Source organism: Cricetulus griseus, chromosome 2, assembly GCF_003668045.3.
Source record: "Cricetulus griseus strain 17A/GY chromosome 2, alternate assembly CriGri-PICRH-1.0, whole genome shotgun sequence".
NCBI classification, from domain to species: domain Eukaryota; kingdom Metazoa; phylum Chordata; class Mammalia; order Rodentia; family Cricetidae; genus Cricetulus; species Cricetulus griseus.
Window position 1 is genome coordinate 64,582,030 of NC_048595.1, and position 22,100 is coordinate 64,604,129.

Here is a 22,100-nt window from a genome sequence, read left to right on the forward strand (position 1 = left end):
TTGCACCTGTTTTTTTTTTTTTTTTTTTTTTTTTTTTGGTCCCTCTGGGGACGATGAGGTTTCTGCTGGGTGGTCACTGGAACAGTCAGCAAATGGGCATGGTCAGTGCCACAGGTACCTAGAGATCTCTCCCGACAGTCAACTGTTTCTGTGGTGGACCCACATTGTATAAGGAGAGAACTAACTCTTGCAGGTTGCTCTCTGACCTCCACACCTGCTCTGTGGCACTTGTGCTCCTTCTCTCTGACAAATAATAAATAGATGCTTAAAAAATGTAGGCAGTTGACCATAGGTCACATATAGGGGCAAATAATTATACTTTTTTATGAAGAGAAGTTGTATGTATAGGGAGAAAGGAAGCTGATAAGATACAGAAAGCTGGGAGATTCTCAAAGCTCCCCCCTGATGTTGTATAAGCAGGGAACACTTGCTGGAGGAAAAGGATCTTTGGAGAGGTGCCTGCAGGTTGGTCAGGAAGCGCTGGATGCAGTCTCATGAGTTTTCACCCGCACTGGTAGAGCTGTTAGGGATGACTGCTTTGGAGTCTTCTCCTGTTAGTGACCCCATTGAATTCATTTGTTCACCAAGCAAGACTCTGTTGGAAGTATTTCTTTGTTCTGTCCTTTTATTTTGGGATGAATAGACATTTGTGCACATCATTCCAGGAAGTCATGCAACACAAAGATAATACATAGCTTAGAAAGCAATATTATTAAAGAAAATACATAATTGTTAAATCCTATCCATAAGACATAGGAAGGAGAAAAGTATTCTGAGTAAATTGTTACAAAATATTGGCAGTGATTATTTTTGGGTGTCTGGTTTTAATTTTCTTCATTTCCTAATTATTAGTTATAATCTGTAGATTATAATCTTTTACCTGGTAGCAACTCCTCCCACCCCTGTGACAGTGTCTTATATAGCCTAGTGTCTTACATAGCCACCTCAGCAATCAAAACACAAAAATAAAACTACAACTAAAAAATACAACTCTGAAATCAAACCCACTTTAAATACTATTCATCAAATGTCAATTTGAGATTGAGCAACCTTGATACTACTGTCATGTGACATGGATTTGTTACTGAAGTAACCTGCCAGACTGAAAACTCTAGAGAAACTGGTTTTTCCTTTTTCACTGTTCCTTAAAAGTGTGTTTTAAGAAAATCCATGGATAGAAAATGTAACTCACACCCGGGAGTAATAGTCTGTCTTAAAAGAAGAAAATAATTTATGCTATCCCTTGATAGATAGAGAAATGCCCAGGTTAGGTGAAAAATCATTGGAAGGTCCTGTGGTTTGTATAAACCCGGTCCATCTGATTTGTCTTGCTTGCTTTTCTAGGATAATTAAACAGTGATGGATTAGGACTAGGCTGCGGCAGAGATTGGGGGAAAAAATCTCCCAGCATCCCTTCCTGCGGAAGCAGCCGCCACAGCAGTGAGTGTAGCTGCCACTGTAACTGACAGATCTTAAATTCACCCTGCAGTGCTCTGGGGGCTGTCAGATGCCTCCGTCACTTCTTTGCCAGGGTCTGGTAACTGAAAGTCTCTTTGCAGACTAGGGAATGAAACAGAAGTTGCAGATTTCTGTTGGTTTTTATATTGAAGAATGGCTCTTCTTTTAGTTGGCTTTTAAAAAGATCTGATACAAGAGAGGGAAAGACAGCTTCACAGTGGGACCGTGTTCTTTCCTCGGAAGTTACAGCTGCTGTGAGCCCGTGAGTATGTTGTGTTTAGCGGTTCCAGGGGACATGATTGCAAGGTTCTCTTTAAGTCTGGGAAGATTTATTTAAGGAAAGCTTTGGGGAAAAATGAAAGAGTTCAGTTTCATTAGAGACCTGCAGGTTTTGTCAGATGACATTGTCCTCTTAGCAGCTTCCTGTCAAGCTTGCCAGGGCTTCCCACGCCCCCTCCCTTTTATGAATCTTCCTGAGGGTGAGTGCTGTAATTGCGAAAGCAGCATGCAGGTCTGCCTGCCTGCGCTGCAGAGGTTGTGGTCTTCCTCCTGTGCCATGGCTGGCTGACTGATGCTGCAAGGTGTGCCCTGGAGCTCCCCAAGACTCCCACAGAACAATGGCGCAGGAGGAAGCTCACTAGTGTTTTTTTTTTTTTTTTTTTTTTGTGTTTGTCTTAGGTCCTCTGCTGCCTTCTTCCCAGCATTTTGTTTTGTCTTCTTATTGTAATTAAGACCTTAAAGATGAGTAAAGTGATGTTCATTCAGAAATAGCCTGTGTCTTTTACCCTGGATCTTTACCTCCAACTGGGTGGTGTTGGCTTAAGCCAGTCTCTGTAGCATATCATAGTGAATGTGAGCCCCCAGAAAAAGTGAGCTCTGCTTGATGACCTTTTTAAGTTGTGCATTGGGATCACTGCTGATACGTGTGTGTGTGTGTGTGTGTGTGTGTGTGTGTGTGTGAGAGAGAGAGAGAGAGAGAGAGAGAGAGAAGAGAGAGAGAGAGAGAGAGAGAGAGAGAGATGCAGATTTCTGAAACATCTGTCCTGAGTCATTGTGTCCCACTTTTCCCCTCTGGAATTCACCAGAGGCTACAACTTTTTTTTTTTTTTTTTTTTTTTTTTTTTTTTTTTTTCTCGATTGGTAAAAGCACCCTGAGCAGTTAGCAAAAAAGTTGGTTTCCGATTCCTCCTGTAACACCCCCCCCCCCATGTTCTTGTTGGTCTTTGTGAACTAATTCGTATCAGGTGGCCATGGTCTTCCTCTGTCCTACAACCACATTAAAGTGGCTGGTAGTCAGAATACTTTAAAACACCAACTGGTCTCAGTTTTCTTTGTACGCATAATATGCTTGACTTAGGCTGACATAATATGAGCCTTTTGGGTGCCAATATTTGGTTGATTTCCTGCAGAGTAAAAATAAATGAAGGATTTTTTTAAAAAAGAAAAAAAATCACTGCTACCTAGAGATCAAACATCTGCTGTTTTTATTTTTAAACATTTTGTCATACCTAAGTGCAGCAGCTTGAATTTAATTAGGAAGGATGCTAAATTTAGGACACTCTGCCTTTAAACTTGTAAAGAACATTCATTCATTCATTCATTCATTCATTTACTCATTCATTCATTTATTCACAAATGTTTGCATTTGTTGCAAAGCTTTTTTCAAGCTCTGCGGATATGATGCTAAAGAAAATATTGTGTGTGGACTCCTAAAGCAGATATTTTTGGTAGGTAAAAGAGGCTGTTAAAACCTAATTACCAAGTTATTGTATTAGAGCTGTGTCGAGCTTTTCAGCTGTATAGCTACAGGCTACTTTGTGAGTAGCCTTATATAGGACACATCAAAGCTTGTAACTAGTGCTGCCCCAGGTCTTCAGGCACGGAGCCTTTGAGTCCTTAGCTGGAGAGAGGTGTTAGAAATATGCTCATTAGCTCAACAAGCACACACATAAGCCTTGTAAGTATAGGGTTTAGATTAAAAGAACTGGTTTCTGTTTGGTTGGCCTACTGGGGAAGGGAGGGAAACTGGTTATTATGTCACTCTGTGCCATCATTTCTCTATCTTAGGGGAGAAGATAGAACAGACTCTTCCTCAAAGGTTTTCTGGGCCAGGCCCAATGCTTTTGGTCAGTCTCCATCTCTTGCTCCTTCTCTTCCTCCTCCTTATCCCCCCTCGTCCCCCTCCTCTTCCTCCCTCCCTCTCCTCCTCCACTTTCTCCTCCTCTTCCTCCTGTTCTCTCTTTAAATTTATAGCAACTGTGCTATCAGTGGATTTACAGATGAGGAAAATGCCTGGGGTCACTCTGAGTGCTGACTGTAATGGCACCACCTGTAAGCTGGCAGTCCTGTGTTCCTCTGGGTGACCGACCGCATTGTGTGTCTCAGCTGGAGGTTGATTGCAGGGAGCTTCCCCTGATTTCTTCTGGTGTATTTCTGGATATCATGCATCATGAAAAATAAGAAGTGATCATTTCCTTTGGCCCCAAGCCCAGATCTCCCTATCATTTGCAGTTGCTTTCCTCCTGCTGGCATATGCTTGCGTCCTCCGCTCCTTTTAGAAAGGAGAGGACTGTGCATGGACAGACCAAGCTCAGTGGTGGGCCAGTGAAAGACATGGGCAAGGTTCATCTGGGAAAAGGAACACTAGTGGGAAGAAGCCCAACTTTTCTTGTACTTTATATTCAGATTGCTGTCCACCAAGTCCAGATAGCTGTCTGTCAACCTTAGTAGTGTTCCCACAGAGTCACACAGCAATCTGTCAATTTCTGCTGTGCAGTAATGAGGCAGAGAGTGACTTTTCAACAGAGACATTCAGCAAGTCTCCCTTGACCTGCTGCAGTTTCTAGATGGCCATACTGCTTCTTGGTGAGAACTGTGACAAGGAACTTGTGAGCCCATGGGCTCTGTTAACACCATACTCCCTACACCAGACCCCTTTGTGTTCCAGCTTCATCTCACACCTTAAAGGCTGAGCTGGGACTGTCCCCCTGCAGGTGGACACTTCTTATGTTTCATGTAACAGTTTGTGCTTTCAGAGTTCCACCTAGCATGGCCCTTCTAAAGTACGTTTGAATCTTGACTGCTGTGTCCATTTGGAATTGCCTAGCTTGTGACTGTACCTACACATGTATACCACAACACGTAGCCCACACGTGTTCCACACATGTGACTGTATTCTGCACTGAAGATGTAAACACATCGGGCAGGACAGGCCTGTGGGTGATGGAGACCCTTCCCCAGACTAACACCTAGGTATTAACCAAAATGCCTTGGCAAGAGTGAGAAGCCGTAGTGCTGATTGTTCTAATGGAGACTTAGTGCTTAGCATGTGGATTTGATGTGAATTTCACGCGTGGTTTCCTCGTCTTTTGCCGGTTCACTAGCCCACCTTAGTGACCGTTCAGGTGGGATGAATGGATTTCTTTGGTAATTATTTTAGATTAATGGGTTATAGAACACTTTGTTTGAAATCATTACAGGTGACTGCAGTTTAGAAAGAGAAGAGCATGGGACTAAGACTAAAATTTCATTGTGTTTGGGGCTGTGGTCATTATCTTCTTAGAGAGAAGGCAGAATTCAAGCCTTTCAGTTATCCACAAACCAGGACGTAACATAAAACATTTACCTGGTGTTCACCTCCTTAGTAGCTTAGGGTTTCTCCTTCCTTCCTTCCTTCCTTCCTTCCTTCCTTCCTTCCTTCCTCCCTCCCTCCCTCCTCCCTCCCTCCCTCCCTCCCTCCCTCCCTCCCTCCTTCCTTCCTTCCTTCCTTCCTTCCTCTCCCCCCTCCCTCTGCAATAGAATCCCATTATGGCAGCTATTCTGTCTGATAGCTTTGTATCACAGCCTGAATAAATATAGCGTGTCAGCTAGGAGAACATGGAGGTGTGGGAGAAGAGGTCAATGCTGCCGCTTAATTTCTTGAGGATTCATAGGCCCCTCCTTCCGTGTAATACACCCACCAGCATCTAAGCACTGGTCCATTCGAATGTATTCATACTTCATACACTGCTCAGCACAACTGAAACAGTAGGCTGACGCTCCAGTCAGTGAGCAGAGACACAAGCTAGTCTGAGAAAATGGCTTTTGGCGGCAGTTACTTCCTCCTTCCCTCTTGCATTATGAGGTGAAGGAAAGGAAAACTTGTCTAAAGACATCTTGCTGTTCTTTATTTCAACTTCGATTTTTTTTTTTTTAAAGTGAACAACTTCTTCCCAGTCTGCCACTCAGAAAACCTGCATTTGCTGTGCACCCTGCTTCCATGCTGGGAGGGGCATGATAACTGCTTTCAGCCGCCTCTGCCCCAGGATTGCTGGAAACATTAGGCAGAACTGCTGAGTAGCAGGAATGCCTTCCCTGGTCTGTGTAATGGGAAGCTCTGGCTTCCTTACCTTAAGTGGCATAACAGCAGCACTGCTTAAAAACCCTTATAGTTACTTATGTGCTGTCTCAGTTCAAAGGTGATTTTACAAATGGAGTGCGTCTCATTGTGGGAGCGTTCCATCCCAGTCAGGTAGACTGAGCCCGGAATTGTGCTTTCCTATTCTTGCTAAGGCCCGCCAACAAATCTGCTGACACACCTGGGATAGCCCTCCAGCTTTGCCTTGTGTCCCAGCACACTGCCTCCTTAGTCTCTGCAGTATTCTGGTGAAAAAGGATGAGGCAGGGATGAAGTCAATTTACTGCTAGAAGTGAGTCCTCCAATAGAGAAGACTCACCCCAGTTCACCTCTCAGTTAAAAGAGACGAGCAGCCGGACCCAGGAAGATCAACCAGGAGCTGCACACATCTTCTGCCAGTCTGCCACCCTGTTGTCGTTGGTTTCAAATAACACGGGGAATTTGATTTGTTCTGCCCGAGGAATGACATTGGAAAAATCTAGGTTCCTGTTCTTGGGAGTTTGCTGTGTCTTTGGGCAAGGAAAACAACACTCCTTGGGGACTGATTCAGAAGATAGCAGTCACCCTTCTGTCCCCTTAGTCAGGCTTGAAGTGCTTTATACTTTATGTGGAGATGAACTTTTATTCTTTCCAAAGGGTCTACTTTGCAGTAAAGCCCCCATTCCCACCAGGAACGGAAAACAAACCAACATGAAACTCTCAGTCAGCGAAACTGACTTTCAGATTTCCAGTACCCTCTTTTGGAAGATTGTGGAGTGGGTGGGTGGTGGCGGTGAGGGAGGGTCCCTACCAAGTGAAGTGTGAACTGAAGCTCTGCAGCTGTATCTACCTCCTTTCCCTCCTTCCAGGGAGAAACTGCTGCAGCAGAAGTGTGGGAAGGGGCTCCTGGGCAGGAACTGCTCTCCAGCCTTCACACTGGCTTCCGGCCCTGCTGCCTGTGTGGGTGGCTTGGGGAATTGTGGAGGCATGGAGGCTTCGGCTTTGAGCACTTGTGGGTGCCTGTGGGGCTTGTGAGGGGACATGGCCCTGATCCTGGGACTTAGTGTTCTCTCTTGGTATTATTTGGCCCACAGGAACCCCCGATCCTGAAGTTACTCCTAGTTTCTCACTAAGCTAGCATAAAAAAAGTCTTATTTTGTCATTATTCCAGGCATAGAGAAAAAAGTGCATTATCAAAAAAAGAGCTAATGAGTATGCTTAATCTAGTTTCGATATTTTGTTTGTTTTATTATTCCCTCTATGAGCTGGGTGTGGTGGCACACACCTTCCATCTCAACCTTTGGGAGACTGAGGCAGGAGGATTGCAGGCTTGAAGCCAGCCTGGGCTATATGAGACTCCTCCAAACAAACAAACAAACAAACAAACAAACAAAAAGCAAACCAAAGCAGTGGCTTATGATTTATTAAAGCTTGCCCGAGGATTCAGTAAAGCAAAATCAGCCAGCAGCCAGAAGCTAGAAGGTGGTGGCACACACCTTTAATCCTAGGACTCAGGATTAAGAGGTACACTATCTCTCTGAGTTCAAGGCCACCCATATCTACCCAAGAGCCAATCAGTCTAAAAGAGAATTATAGCTCACACCTTTAATCCCAGTTCTAAAGGAATATAAAAAACAGAAGCAAGGATTCAGTAAAAGGCATTTGTTCTCTAGCCATGCTGAGGAGAGGTTATAGTCTGAGGCTTGGTGAGAGCTCATGGAGACAGGATCAGCCCATTCAGCCTGAGGTAGAGAGAGATATGAAGCTGCTTTGCTTTTCTGATACTCAGCTTGAACCCCAGTATCAGTCTCTGGGTCATTTATTTGTTCGTGTTACAGGTGATGGTGTTATATATTCTTTTTGAGTCATTTCATAGTAGGGTGCTTTAGAAGGGTGCATGGGAATCTGCCGAGTAAACCATTTTTCCCTCCCTCAAGACATGGGTTCTCTGTGTGGCCCTGGCTGTCTTAAAACTCACTATGTAGACCAGGCTGGCCTGGAACTCAGAGCTGGAGGAGTGCTGGATTACAGGCATGTGACACCACCTGCTGGCTTGAACAAAGCTTTTTATGTGCTTCTCTTTTTCTCAGCTTTCTGCTTGTGCTTCTTGCTCTGAAAGTTGAAAGAAAAAAAAAAAAAAATCAATGTCCTTGAGAACTAGCCTTGAGTGCCTTCTCCTCCTGGCTGTTGACTTTTTATTGAGTTTCCTGTTGTTGCTCTTAGCACAGGAGAGTGCCTAGGTTGGTGGGTAGACCTGGGGTGGCTGGTCTGCTCAGGGGACGGTGGTGCCACCCTGCAGTTGTTCCCTGGTTCCCTTATCCAGCCAGTATAATGCTGATTGAAGGTTTCCACGTGCAAAGCACAGGGCTAGGTGCAGTGACACTGCCCTTCTTCAAGATGCTTGCTGTCCCAGGAGGAGACAGTTATTTAGGACTCATCTCACTTTGCTCATCCTAGATGCCCTATCTCTAATAATAAAACCTAAGTGGTGCCAGTTAGCAGTGTTCATCAGTTCACTTTTAAGTAATCCAATGTTTCATTACTATGTTGCTAAGCCACATCTCTCTTAAAAATTATTTTATTATTGTCATGTGTGTGTGCAGGTGCACACCTGCCACGGGGCATGGGGATCAGAGGATGACTTTGGGGTTGGTACCCTCCTTCTGCCTTTATGTGGGTCCCAGGGAACAAATTCAGGTTGCCAGGCTTATGTGTTGAGCACTCTTACCTGCTGAGCTGTGTCACTGGCACCCAGTCATATACAGCACTTACTGCTTGGATTTCATTTTGTTTTTGTATTTTTCAGACAGCAGCTCTCTATAGAGCCGGGCCTAGCCTCAAAATTCAACCCTTGCTGACATTTACACAGTCTTAATGTACTGAGGTTTCCTGGTCTCCAAACATAGGAAATTAAAGTAGTGTACTACTTACTGTCCTGCCAGGGCCAGTTCCTTCAGTAGAGAGTAAATCTCTGGTCAGCCAGGCCCACTGGGAAGGTCTGTGATCCCCACTGCCAGGGAGGCTGAGGCAGGAAGAAGACTAAGAATTCAAGGCCTGTCTGGACAGTGTCATGAAAGCTGTCTCGGAATAAAGATGAAAAGAAGGTTGGGGACTCAGTGATACAGTGCTTGCCTAGAGGCCCAGTCCCCAGGACCTCAAGTAAAATGGGAATCAACTATAGTTCATTTCCAGTGAAAAAACAGGGTGAGTCAGGTGGTGGTGGCACACCCTTTAACTCAGCACCCAGGAGGCAGAGGCAGGTGGATCTCTGTGAGTTTAAGGCCAGCCTGGTCTCCAGGGCTAGTTCTAGGACAGCCATTCTACATAGAGAACCCCTGTCTCAAAAAACCAAAAAGAAAAAAAAAATAGTGATGAAGCATGTTATAGTGGAGGAAATAAAAAGGTTCAAATTAAAAAAACCCACAAAGGTTAAGAACTTTGCCATTTTAGTAGAAAATTGAAAGATTTCTGAATGCTCTAAAATAATGTGGGAAAAACCATTAGGTAGAGAAACATTTGACTTCTTCACCTGGAAAGGGCTAAAAGCAATAAATTACGATGTTCTCGCCTATTTGTAGCTTCATTTTGAGCTGTGTGTGATATGCATGGGATGTTCAGAGCTTATTTCCTTAAATTAATACTTGAATGTTTCGTTAGTGATCTGAACCTAAATATTCCTTTTCCTGATTAAGAAAACAATGTATGATCGTGTCTGAAAATTTGGGAAAGATGGAGACAAGTACAAAGTTTGGAAACCTGTCAAGTCCTAGGTTTTTAGTTTTGGTTTAGGGGACTTTTGTAATCTTAGAGGAAGGGCATCTTGGTTTTTAGTCCACTACTCTCATATCTAATATTTTCTTACTTCAGGATGTAACAGTTATGTTAACACCCTGTGGATTTACCGGTTTTATTTTCTTCTAAAGAATCAGGGTGAGAAGGAGGGAAAAGGTTGGGCTGATGGTCTTTTGATTCTGATAGCTGTGGTGACGGCCAGGTGAAGGCTGAAGGGAAACATGCTGAGGTCTGGGCTGTTCAAGTTCTCTCTCCTCCCCCACTATGTGTTTGTTTCTGATTTAAAAGAAAAGATTTATTTATTTATTTTGTTTATATTCTCCAGGTCTGTGGTGTAAGCATATGCTACATGTGTGAGTTCCAGGACAGCCAGAGCAACACAGAGAGAAACCCTGTCTTGAAAAACAAAACAACTACAACAAAATAGTTCTATGTTGTATTTGAAAATTAGAGCAGTACTTAAGTCAATAATAAAAAGGCAGATAACCCAATTAGAAATATGAAAAGAATCTGCATAGTTCTCAAAGAAGATACACAAATGGCCAGCTAAGTGCCTTAAAAAGTTCTTAATGTCATCAGCCATTAGGCAAATGCAAGTCAAAACCACAGTGCAAGAGCTTGGTCAGTGAGGAAAGTGTTTGCTGCATAAGCTTGAGGATTTGTGGATCCCAAGCAACGGGAATATGAATGTATTATAAAAAGCCCCAACTCACAAAGCAGTTACCACATTCACCAAAATGGCAAGCAATTGCCCAATTGTAAAGAAATTGGAGCTGTCATATTTTACTGGTTACATTAAAATCATGTAACCACTTTGGGAAACAATTGGTGGCAATTCTTAAGTGTCAAATGTAGAGTTGTCATATGACCTAGCCTATTATATTCACACAAAACTTGTACATGAATATTAGTAGCAGCTGTCTTCATGAGGTACAAAAAGTGTAATGTCCCCCATTCATAATGAACAATTGAAATGATAGCCAAATTTGACTTATCTCAGCTATGGCATATTACTTAGTATTAGATAGGATGGAGTATTGTTACCTGTTCCATACAGTATTAATGAATATTGGAAACATGGGAAGAGAAAAAAAACAACATATATGATGATTGTTGCCCTGAAAAATGACACCTACTGATGCAAAAAGATTAGTGTTTGCTTAGAATTAGAGGTCGTGAGGGACATGCAGAATGACAGTGGATAGGTTGGCACTTTTAGATGATGGGATGTTGTAATTTAGATTGTGGTGTTAGTTGGATACCTCTGGGAATTATATCTCAAAAATCTATTTAAAACATTTCTAAAAACTAGAATATTCCCAATAATGCAAAATAAAGACATATTTCCCTATATGTTAATACCTGTAATTAAAATATACTATGTGACCTTTTTAAGTCACTATCAATCAAATAAGAGTATTTTTATCACTATTTGAAAACACGCTTTCTAACATATGTATAGTGGTATTTAGGATAGCTGTAGAACTAAGAAGCATTTAGGTAAAATTTAAAAGTTGTGATACTAGAGAGATGGCTCAGAGGTTAAGAGCACTGGCTGCTCTTCCTGAGGTCCTGAATTCAGTTCCCAGCAACCACGCGGTAGGCTCACAACCATCTATAATGCATTCTGGTGCTCTTTTCTGGCCTGAAGTGCAGGCATTCATGCAGGCAGAACACGGCATACATAATAAATAAATCTTTAAAAAAAAGTTGTGCTAATTGTGGTGTTGCACATTTTAAAATGGAACAATATAAAGATTTAGTGTTGCTCTTTTATAATACATGGGTGTCAGCACAATGTTTATACAATGATAACTTTACTGAGTGAAGTGAGCAAAGACTGAATAAATCTCTGTATTAGTTAGCTTTACATTGCTTCAACAAAAAAACACCTGAGGTAGCTAAGCCATATAGAGAAAAAAGGTTACTTAGCCCACGATTTTGGGAGTTCAAAGTCCTAGATCAGGCAGTCCCATTAGTTTGGCCTGTGGTGAGGGTGGCAGATGAATAGCACATCATGGTGGTAACTTGTGTAGGATCATAGTCACATCCAGAACAGGAGTGAGAAAGGGGATGGGCACACCAGGTTTATTTCTTTTATAACATTATTTAGGGCGTTGAGTTCTCTGACCTGACACCCCCAAAGATCTAAGACTCTCCCTCTAGATCCTACCTCCCAAGGGTCCACCACCTCCTACTTGGGAGCACGTATTTACTTACAGTGGACTTTAGAGATGGCAGGGCAGACTCAAGCCATAGCAATGTATATAGATGTAAAAATGCAGTACTATAAAGGTCATTTTTTTGCATAAAAGTACATTATTATAAAGGGCACTTGTAATTATATAATGAAGTCTGAATAAAATTCAGCAAGACTTTTTATATAATTGTATAACTTTATATTTATAACAATATCATAAAAAGATTCCCAAATACTAGTTAATGACGCAGATAACTCACAACTTTTGGCCTCCACTTACCAGAAAGCTGAAGTAATAGTAAGTGTGTAAAGTAAAGGTAATAATGGATATGTGGAATAAAAGTGTCCAGAACCAGGCGACACACACACAAACTTTCCCTCTCCTAGGGGTTGCAGCCTTGTCAACAAATAATAACTGCAGCATCAACACATGCCTCACGCTTTCTGAGTAACAGGAAGACCATAGAGATGATAGACTGCTCCCCAAAGCACTTGGTGAACTGAAGACAAGATGTTGATAAGATTTATGAAATCCAAAACCGGTTTGTTTATCCCCGGCCAGGTGATAAAACCCTAACATTTTTAGACATAAATTATTTGTGTATCTATTGGAGTGAAATAGCTACAAGTCAATGTCAAGTTTTTTAAAAAAGATGTATTTATTTTATGCATGAATGTTTTGGCTGTGTGTTTGTATGTGCACCATGTGTGTGCCCCATGTAAGCCTGGTGTCTTCAGGGATCAGAAGAGGGCATTGGGTCCCCTGGGGTCTGGAGCTATGGATGTTTATAAGCCATCATGTGGTACTGAGAATCAAACCTAGAGAAGTCTTCTCTAAAAGCATCAGGCTAACTGCTGAGCCATCTCTCCAGCATGAATGCCCCATATAAATATAAATGTTAGTGGTAAGTGACCAGCCTAGCAAAGGCAAACAAGTCTCTAGAGGGTGGATATTCCTGTGTGCCTGCCAGTCCTGTAGGATCCTGAGAGGACTTCAGTTTTCCATTTGTCTCTTTTCTGAGCTAACAAATGGCTGGAGAATGAGTTATTGATTGCTTCTCTTAGGAGGAAGAGAGGAATTGGGTATGGAGGCTAAGTGTAGCTCATATTGTACCCAAAACCATATTCTAGGTATAATATAATGTACTGTGCTATTTTCTCTACTTTATACATTTGGAACATTTCAAGTTTTTTTTTTAAAGGAGAAAATAGGTTCTGATGAAGTATAGACAGCATTTTATACTGAATGGGTTAGGTGTGTAAATTCTGAGTGGTTGCAGGCAAAAGGCTAGCATGGCATGCTTGGTTCAATGGCCTGTCTGACTCAGGAGCAAGCTGAGTTTTTTTTTTTTGTTTTTTGTTTCTTCTTGTAGTTTTTTGAGACAGGGTTTCTTTGTGGAGCTTTGTAGACCAGGATGGCCTTGAACTCACAGAGATCTGCCTGCCTCTGCCTCCCAAGTGCTAGGGTTAAAGGCTCTTGTCACCACCGCCCAGCACAAGCTGTGGTTTTGTAAGTTCTCTGCTTCCTGAAGTCCTAAGTGTTTGCAGGGACAAATGGTGTTCATTTGCTTGCTTGCTTGCTTGTTTTATTATTGATTGGTTTTTTGAGAAAGTGTTTCTTTGTATAGCCTTGTCAGTCCTGCAACTCATTCTGTTGACCACCTGCCTCTGCCTCCCCAAGAGATGGGACTAAAGGTGTGCACCATCACCACACAGCTTGTTTGCTTTTTTGATGAGAGTCTTGGTTGGGAAATGTCATGCTGAAAAGGATGTGGTGAAGGCCACCCAGGTCCTGAGGGAGGCAGGATTCTGCTCTGTCAGCACCCTCAGCCTACTTTCTTTTCTGATTCCCTAGAGGTCCCTATATCCTCATTACTCTGCCAAGTAGTTTTTCTATAGAGCAGTAGAAGAAACTGCAGAGGGAGAGATGGAACAGAGGCATTAAGGAGCTGTAGGTAGAATCATGTCTGCTGGTTTTAAGAATGCAGTTTTGGCTCCTGACAGAAAAGATGACATACCCCTTGGTGACATATTATGACCAGATCCCTGGAGGAGCTCATGGAGAAGGGGAGATTTTTAGACCCACATACCTTGCCATTGATATTTGCAAGTGAAGTGTGTTGTTACAGAACACACTCTTCCCCGCCCCCCCCCCTAGAAAAACAACTGATCCTGAGTAAATACTGGTGATTAAAAGAACAGTTTGTGGCATGATGGGCTGGTTGTGATATTAATGTAAAATTTGAAACAGAATTTCTGGGAGTTTAGTGTGTAAAAGCATAAAAGGTGAGGAGGATGGAATTTAAACTTCTTTTAGCAGACTCATGTCTGGCCACTCACCTAAACTAATACTTAGGAAATAAGCTGGTGGGAAGGAAGTTTGTTTTATTGAAGATCTGGCATTCAGGGCCAGGCATGGGAGCATACCCCTTTGATCCTGGCACTCCTGAGGCTGAAGCAAGGTTTGTGTTCAAGGTCATTCTGGCTATAGAGCAAACGTTTGTCTTTAAAAACAAAACAAAACAAAACACCAACAAACACAGTGCTGGAAAGATGGCTTACTGGTTAAGAGAATTGGCTTTCTTTTGAGAGGACCTGAGTTGGAATTCCCAGCACCCACATGACAGCTCATAACTATCTGTAGCTCCAGTGTCCAGGAATATGACACCTATTTCTGGCTTTCTGGGTCACCAGGCTCTCAAGTGGTACACAGACCTAAATGCATGTAGAACACCCATATGCATTAAACAACAATAACAACAAAAACCAACATCCTAAAAAAATGGGTAGCTGCTGTCTCATAGCGCCACCTTATGAATATAATAAATATTTTAATGACACACACACACACACACACACACACACACACACACACACACACACAAACATCTTTAGTTGGGGAAAAAAGTCTGAGCTAGGCATGGTGGCTCCTATTTGTGATCTCAGCACTTGGGAGGCTGAGGCTGACCTGGCCTCCTGAATGTGGAGACAGACCCTAACTAAAAACAAAACCAAAAAACCTGGAAGACTATACATACGTGTGAATGATCTGGATCAGGCATTCATGATCCCAGCATTTGACAGACAGTTGGGAGGATTGCTGCAAGTTTGAGACCAACCTGATCTAAATACTGAGTTCTGGCCAGCCAGGACTATGTAGTCAGCCCCTTCCTTAAAAAAGAAACAAACAAACAAAAACAAAACAAACAACATCATCAACAACAACAAAAATCCAGTTGGGAGAGAGGGGAAGAACAAAAGAAAAAGGATGCAAAAGATAGCAGGCAGTAGATGATTTCAGTATATTATTTTTGTAACTCCCAGTGGTCTTCTCCCTCCCTCCCTCCCTCCCTCCCTCCCTCCCTCCCTCCCACCCTCCCTCCTCCTCCCCTCCTCCTCTCCTCCTTCCTTCCTTCCTTCCTTCCTTCCTTCCTTCCTTCCTTCCTTCCTTCCTTCCTTCTTCTTTCTTTCTTTCTTTCTTTCTTTCTTTCTTTCTTTCTTTCTTTCTTTCTTATTTGAGACAGTGTTTCTCTTTGTAGTCTTTCTTGGTTGTCCTGGAAGTCGCTTCGTAGACCAGGCTGGTCTCTATCTCCCTTGTCTCCTCAGTGCTGGGATTAAAGGCCTGTACTACCACCACCCAGCTCCCAGTGGCTTATTTTCAGGAATGTTTAAAATGAAATAGAATTAAATTGAAGTAGAGGTGAGTTCTAGAAAATGATTGACAGGTGTGTTTTGGTGTGCACTCTGTTCTCATTTGTGCAGTCCCTTCTCACAGAACAAAGAACTAAAAGCCTCACTGCTTTTTAATCAACAGATCTCCCTCGGACATGGCAACAAGCAGCTTTCCCTTTGTACCATGTGACACCAAACGGGCATCCAGACAGCTTGGAGCATCTGCTGTGGGCAGGTCAGAGGACTGCTGGGGACTCTTAGGGGACTGTGGTACACCAGTGAGGTGGGGGTGGGCCTAGGCAATTATAGTGTTCATTTTGCAAGTTAGAGAAGAAGAAGAAGAAGAAGAAGATGCATACAAGGGGACTCAGTAGTATAGTAAGAGTAAAACTAAGTTAAACTTTGGGGACAAAGCTTTTTGTTTCTAAAAAAATGTTAGCATTATTTTGTGTATGTGCATGTGTGTGAGAGTAAGTCCCACAGCACATGTGTGTAGTGTAGTGGACAGCTTGAAGAAGTTAGTTTTTACCTTTCACTGTGTGGTTCCCGGAAATTGAACTCAGCTCCTCAGGCTTGGCAGCAGGTATCTTTTACTGGCTTATCTTTAAACTTTGGTTTTGTTTGCTGAAATGCTTATCTAATTATTCTTTATCAATAAAAACTCGGGAGTCAGATATTGGGGTAAGAAACTGAATGATCAGAGAAATAGTAAAGGGACCAGTGACCTCCTCTCTCCTTCCTCAATGCAAAAAGAAAAAGAAAAAGAAAGCAGAGAATCTTTCTCAGCCCCACCCTATTGCTTCCTGCATCTTTCTCTATGTCCTTGATCCTCCAAAACCTCTATGGCTAATTTTGATCAACTAGTATCTAGCTCTGCCCTCTGATTCAAAGTAAACTTTATTGGCAGTCTTGGGAGTGTCAGAGTTTGATCAGACAGAATATCCCACAATGGTTTGCTTTGTTTGTTTGTGTTTGTTTCTTTGTTTCTTTGGGCAGGCTTTGTAGCTGCAGAAGAACTTGAATTCCTGATCCTTTTGCATGGCATTCTGGGATTACAGGCATGGGCTACCACACCTGGCCCACAATAGATTTTAAAATTAATGTGTTACTCTTACTTTTCTTCCTTTTATTTTCTCATGACCTTAGCTTAAAAATGCATTTTAAGAAATATAGCCACTGCAGAAACTCAGGAGCCATAGAAAGCACAAAGAGAAGGAGATGTAATACCAGAATTTGTAGTCTTAGGTTTACTAAATTGTTTAAATTGGGATCATGTTACATTGTTCTGTAATCCGCTTTTTAAAATTACATATCATTATATTTTCTTCCTTTTTAATGATAATTTATTTTTATTTTATTTATATTGGTGTTTTGCCTGCATGTATGTCTGTGTGAGGGTGTTGGATCTTGGAGTTTACAGACAGTTGTGAGCTACCATGTGGGTGCTGGGAATTGAACCCAGGTCTTCTGGAAAAGCAGTCAGTGTTCTTAACTGCTGAACCAACTCTCCAGTCTTGAATTATATTTTCCGTTCCTAATAGATATTTTTACAATATCATATTTAATTGTCAATTATTGTCTTTTCTAATTTATTCTAAAATTAACAGGTTTCTGAACATGTAAGTTGTTTTTTTTAAAGTGTGTGTGTGTGTGTGTGTGTGTGTGTGTGTGTGTGTGTGTGTACACTCTTGAATGTGCTTGAGTGTTCATGTGTATGTTTGTATGTGTGGGTGTGGGTGCTGGTGTACCATGATATGTGTGTTGAGGTCAGAGGACAAGTTCATGTGTCAGTCACACAGCATGTCTTTTGTCAGCTGCTTAGCTGCTTACTCCAGCCTAGCTGGGCACAGGCTCTGAGGGATTTGCCTGTGTCCACTTCCTGTATCAGCAGTGTTGGGCTGATGAGTCACTGCATCCAGTTTTACATGGGTTCTGGGGATGCATGGACTCATGCAGAGTCTTTTATCCACTGAGCCATTTATTTCCTTGGCCCTAATTTGTTATTTTATGAATTTCAAGGCATTTTTGTTTTGTCTTAATACCTGTGAAAAAGTAGTTTCTTTTTTGTCTTCTTTTTGATTTTTTGAGACAGGTTTTCTGTATGTAGCCCTGGTTGTTCTGAACTCATGGAGATCCTTCTGCTTCTGCCTTTTGAGTGCTGGGATTAAAGGCCTGTGCCATCATGGCCTGGCTAAAAATCATTCCTTTGTTTGTTTGTTTGTTTGTTTATTTATTCTGTTTTTACTTACAGGCTTGTGGAGCTTTTAAATTTAATATTGGGTCTTCAGTTTAGATTTTACATTTGGAATTAGGTATTTACAAGTGTGTTCATTATACTCATGAATTTGGTAAATTGTCTCAGTATGGTAGGGGTTGAGGGATGGAGATGAAGCTGGAAATAACTTGTAAGAAGCTTTAAAAATTATTTTCCACATTACTTTTTAAAAATTCCAAATGTTCCTGCTCATGGAAATATGAGGGGTTTTTTCCTAGAAAGAAATATTCACTTCTCATAGTTATGTTCTAATTCTTCTGTGTCCTAGGTAACAATTAAGTCAATTTTTTTTTTTTTTTTTTTGGTTGAGACAGGATTTCTCTGTGTAGCTTTGGAGCCTATCCTGACACTCTCTGGAGACCAGCCTGGCCTCAAACTCACAGAGATCCGCCTGCCTCTGCCTCCCGAGTGCTGGGATTAAAGGTGTGCGCCACACTTCCAGTTTCTTAACAGACTAGTTGCTGAAGTAGTTGTGTTAAGCACTTTGGAAAAATGAGGTGAGACTCCTTGTTGGCAGACTTCCTCATCACTTCATCCTCTTACCACATCCCATAATTAGAGAGGAGACATGCTGTTAGGGCTTCACACGGCTATTTTTCCATGGAAGTGGGCGGTGGGAAAGGTTGTTCATTTTCAGATCTCAAGGATTAAGTGCATCATAGTTGTCTGATGTATTGTATTTGAGGAACTCACAAAAGCAGGAGCCTTTTATAGATCTGTTTATTCTTCACTTGCTAGCAGGCTAGTGTCAGTTATTAATGAAGGCTGCTTTGGGGGAATCTCAGCATCATGAAGGAGATTATCACCACTGAGGAGGTAGACTTCCAGAGGCTGTTTAGTAGGATGAGGTTCCCAAATGGCTAAGTCATTGGTTGTGGCAAATTTTTGAGTAGAGGCTAGTATGAGAAGAGAGAGCTTTGTTTGGGTTGTTTGGTAAGAATTCAGGACAGAGAGAGTCACTGCTTGTCAAGAGCATACTTTCAGTGTTTCAGGTTGTAAAAGTTCTGGAGATAGCACAATAGTGTGGGTATTGCTGGACCATACTCTTTAAGTGGTTAAAGTATTGTATTAAAATTTTATTTTCTTATGTGTTATACTATTATTTAAAAAAATAATGAAGGATAGATTGCCAAGACCATTGAACCTAACCCTTTCTACTTTTTAATTAATATGTTGATTAATTTATTTATTGTGAGTTTGTGGTGGGAGGAGTTATACATGTGGCACTCACAGGACAACCTCAGCTGTCTGTCCCCAGAGCCTTCTACCTTTTGTTTAAGGAAGGATCTCTCAGTGGGCTGTAGCTTCACGACATAGGTCAGGCTAGTGGGTCTGTGAACTTTCATGAGTTTACTTGTCTCCACCTTCCATGTTGTCATCGCTAGGATTATAGGTGTGCCCACTGCATCCTGCTTTTTACCTGGTTTCTAGGGATTCAAACTTAGGTCCTCACGTTTGCAAGGCACTTGCTTCACTGGCTGACTTAGCTCTGCTTCACTGACTGACTTAGCTCTTCAGCCTCTGTATTTTTGATAAGAGGTCTCACCATGTTGTCAAGTCCAGATTTGAATTCCTTATGTAGCTCGAGCTGGCCTTGAACTCTTCAGCAGTCCTTCTGTCTCAGCTTTCTAATTTCTTCTTCCTGACATATTTGGCATTTGCCCAAGGCACCTACTTTACTGGCTTATCAGTGTCTAGCATCCTTGATAGTAAACTAAGCCAGGGTAGTTTCCAGTGTTTGCCAAGGAGCCATTTCAAAATAAGTTAGTTTTATTAGAGATACATTAGGCATTGTAAAAATAGCACCACACTAGTAATATATTAAAGATCAGTTCACTGTACTTATACTTAAATAAACTAGGGTAGCAAGGATAGCCATAGAGCAGAATGAACTTATGAAACCTACCTGCCTCTTCTTTGAAAGCACATATCTTCTTGAGGATTCTGAAGGATGAGCACACTGTTCATGTGACCAGACTAAGCATTTTTCTTTTCTTTTTTCTTTTCTTTTCTTTTCTTTTCTTTTCTTTTTGACAGGGTCTCTTTATGTGGCCCCTGCTGTCCTGGAACTCGCTATGGGACTAGGCTGGCCTGGAACTAACAGAGGTCCACCTGTCTCTGCCTTCCAAATGCCAGTACTGATGCCATGTACCACCACACCTTTTACTCCCTGAGAGATGATGATTGTTACCTCATTCCTTTCAGTGTATTACTTAGTCACACTTTTATCTTTCTTACATTCATGTTGTTATCGTTTCTTGGCTTTGATACCTATTGCCACCTCTTCCTTTATTTTCCACATTTAGAGTTTAATTAATTTGTGTATGAGGGACTTGTTAAAACAATCTGTCTGCCCCTACAGATAGATTGGTATTGAACGTGTTCTCCTCCTGCTCCAGCCTCTCATATGATAACTTTCCAAGTGCCTGCTGTTCCCTTTCAGACAGGAGGAAACTGAGAAGTAAATGTCTTCTCGCCAGCCAGCACAGCTCACTGTGGTATGAACTTGTAGGGTCTCCCTTCTGCCTTGGGCTAATTAAAGAGAAAAAAAATAGCAGGAGACCCTGGTCTGGTTATTTGCTATAGGCTTTAGAGCCTCTGGATCTGTGTGCCTGAATCATTAGATGAGGGCTGTTGGAGTCTTTGAGTGCAGTAGGGGTCTTGCATTTGGAGAATTTTCAAAATTCCCACACTCTTTAGTAAAGAGCTATGAAGAATGAAGTCTTGTTCCTCTCCCCTTTTGCACACAACACAGGAGTGTTAAGTTCCTACTGTGGAAGACCCGTTTCCTTGGCATTTTTTGTGTACAACAGTGTTTCTCAATCTTCCTAATGCTGTGATCCTTTAATAGAGTTCCTCATGTTGTGGTGACCTCAACCATGAAATTATTTTTGTTGCTACTTCAAAACTGTAATTTTTCTACTGTTATGAGTCATATGTAAATATCTGTGTTTTCTGATAGTCTTAGGTGACCCCCGTGAAAGGGTCATTTCACCTAAAGGTCACAACCCACTGGTTGAGAACTGCTGGTATAGAGGCACTTGGTATATTAGCAAAGAGTTCTGACCCATGAAGATAGAACTCTTAGCTTTTTTTTTTTTTTTTTTTTGATACAGTTTTTTCTGTGTAGCTTTGGAGCCTATGAGGGCACTCGCTCTGGAGACGAGGCTGGCCTCGAACTCACAGAGATCCACCTGCCTCTGCCTCCTGAGTGCTGGGATTAAAGGCGTGCGCCACCAACACCCCGGCGAACTCTTAGCTTTTTAATTCACAGAACTGCATGAGAGGATGTAGGCTTGGTTATGTGGCGATGTGCTTTGGACATTTGTTTGTTTTGCCTAGTCCCTGCATGATCTTAGGCTCAAAGTTGCAGGCTTTGCTTTGAGGGTTGGGGTAATAGAGCCTACTCTATTAGACTTGTTGCATCACAGAGTTAACAGACTACACATAGCTCCACTTTTCTTAAGAAAAGACTGGATGAGGGCTGGGGATATAACTCAATGGCAGATATGCTAATATTATGTAATCTTGGGTTTTAATCTCTAGTACCCCCCCCCCAAAAAAAAAGGAGGCAGGGTGGTGGCGGTGGCAGCTGCAGTGGGTGGGCCACTCACACTGACTCACACTCACTTTGCAATCAGCTAACCCACTGGATTTGAACTTGTGATCCTTCTGCCTCAGGGTCTTCATTCTACCCAGGGGAGGAATGGAGCAGAAAGCAGACCAACAAAGTCCCTCCCAAGGGAATCTAGGGGGAGGAAGTGCTCATCTCCTCCAGATGTAAATACAGGAGAAGAAAGAGTGCCTTGCCATCCATGGTAGGTTCGTAGTTGAGGAACAAAACCCGGATAAACAAGAGAAACACATGTGATGTGTCAAATGGCATGGGACCTCTTAGAAGGAGACGACCCAAAGCAACTGGGAAACCCAAATTGCTAACTTCTCAGTGTGTTATGGAAGAGCAGAACCCCCTTTGCTAGCACGCCTAACCATGACTGTCCATTCTTCAATTCTCTTTTTTGTCAAAATAAGTCAGTCTAAATGATAACTCCTCAGAAGGTAGAGATGTACCCAGAAAAAATGGAGTTGTGCAGGCTGTTTGTGATCTGGTTATTTATGACTTCAAGTTTAGTAGAGTTGGTACAGTTTGGGAAATCTTTGATTATAGTTCTTGAGGCCAGGGAGACCTGGAGGAAACTGGAGAAAGTAGAAACTATCTGGCTATACCTGGTGAAGACTCCAGTGTTCCCATCTTCTGTCTGTTATCCTGGACATATTCCCATACACTCTGATATCTTCATGAAGACAAAATTCTCATGCACCAGCCA

At 42.1% G+C, this 22,100-nt stretch overlaps 1 protein-coding gene across 3 annotated transcripts in view; it reads left to right on the forward strand.

Moving 5' to 3' along the window:
- The window catches only part of Ttc39b (tetratricopeptide repeat domain 39B), a 108,009-nt gene that overhangs the window by 38,541 nt on the left and 47,368 nt on the right, over positions 1 to 22,100 (forward strand). For 2 of the 3 annotated variants that reach the window (XM_027400198.2, XM_027400199.2), the window contains one exon: positions 15,640 to 15,732. The exons of the other annotated variant lie outside the window; for it this stretch is intronic. In XM_027400198.2, the coding sequence (XP_027255999.1) occupies positions 15,640 to 15,732 (93 nt within the window). The remainder of the gene's footprint in view (positions 1 to 15,639; positions 15,733 to 22,100) is intronic. 3 annotated transcript variants of the gene reach the window in all.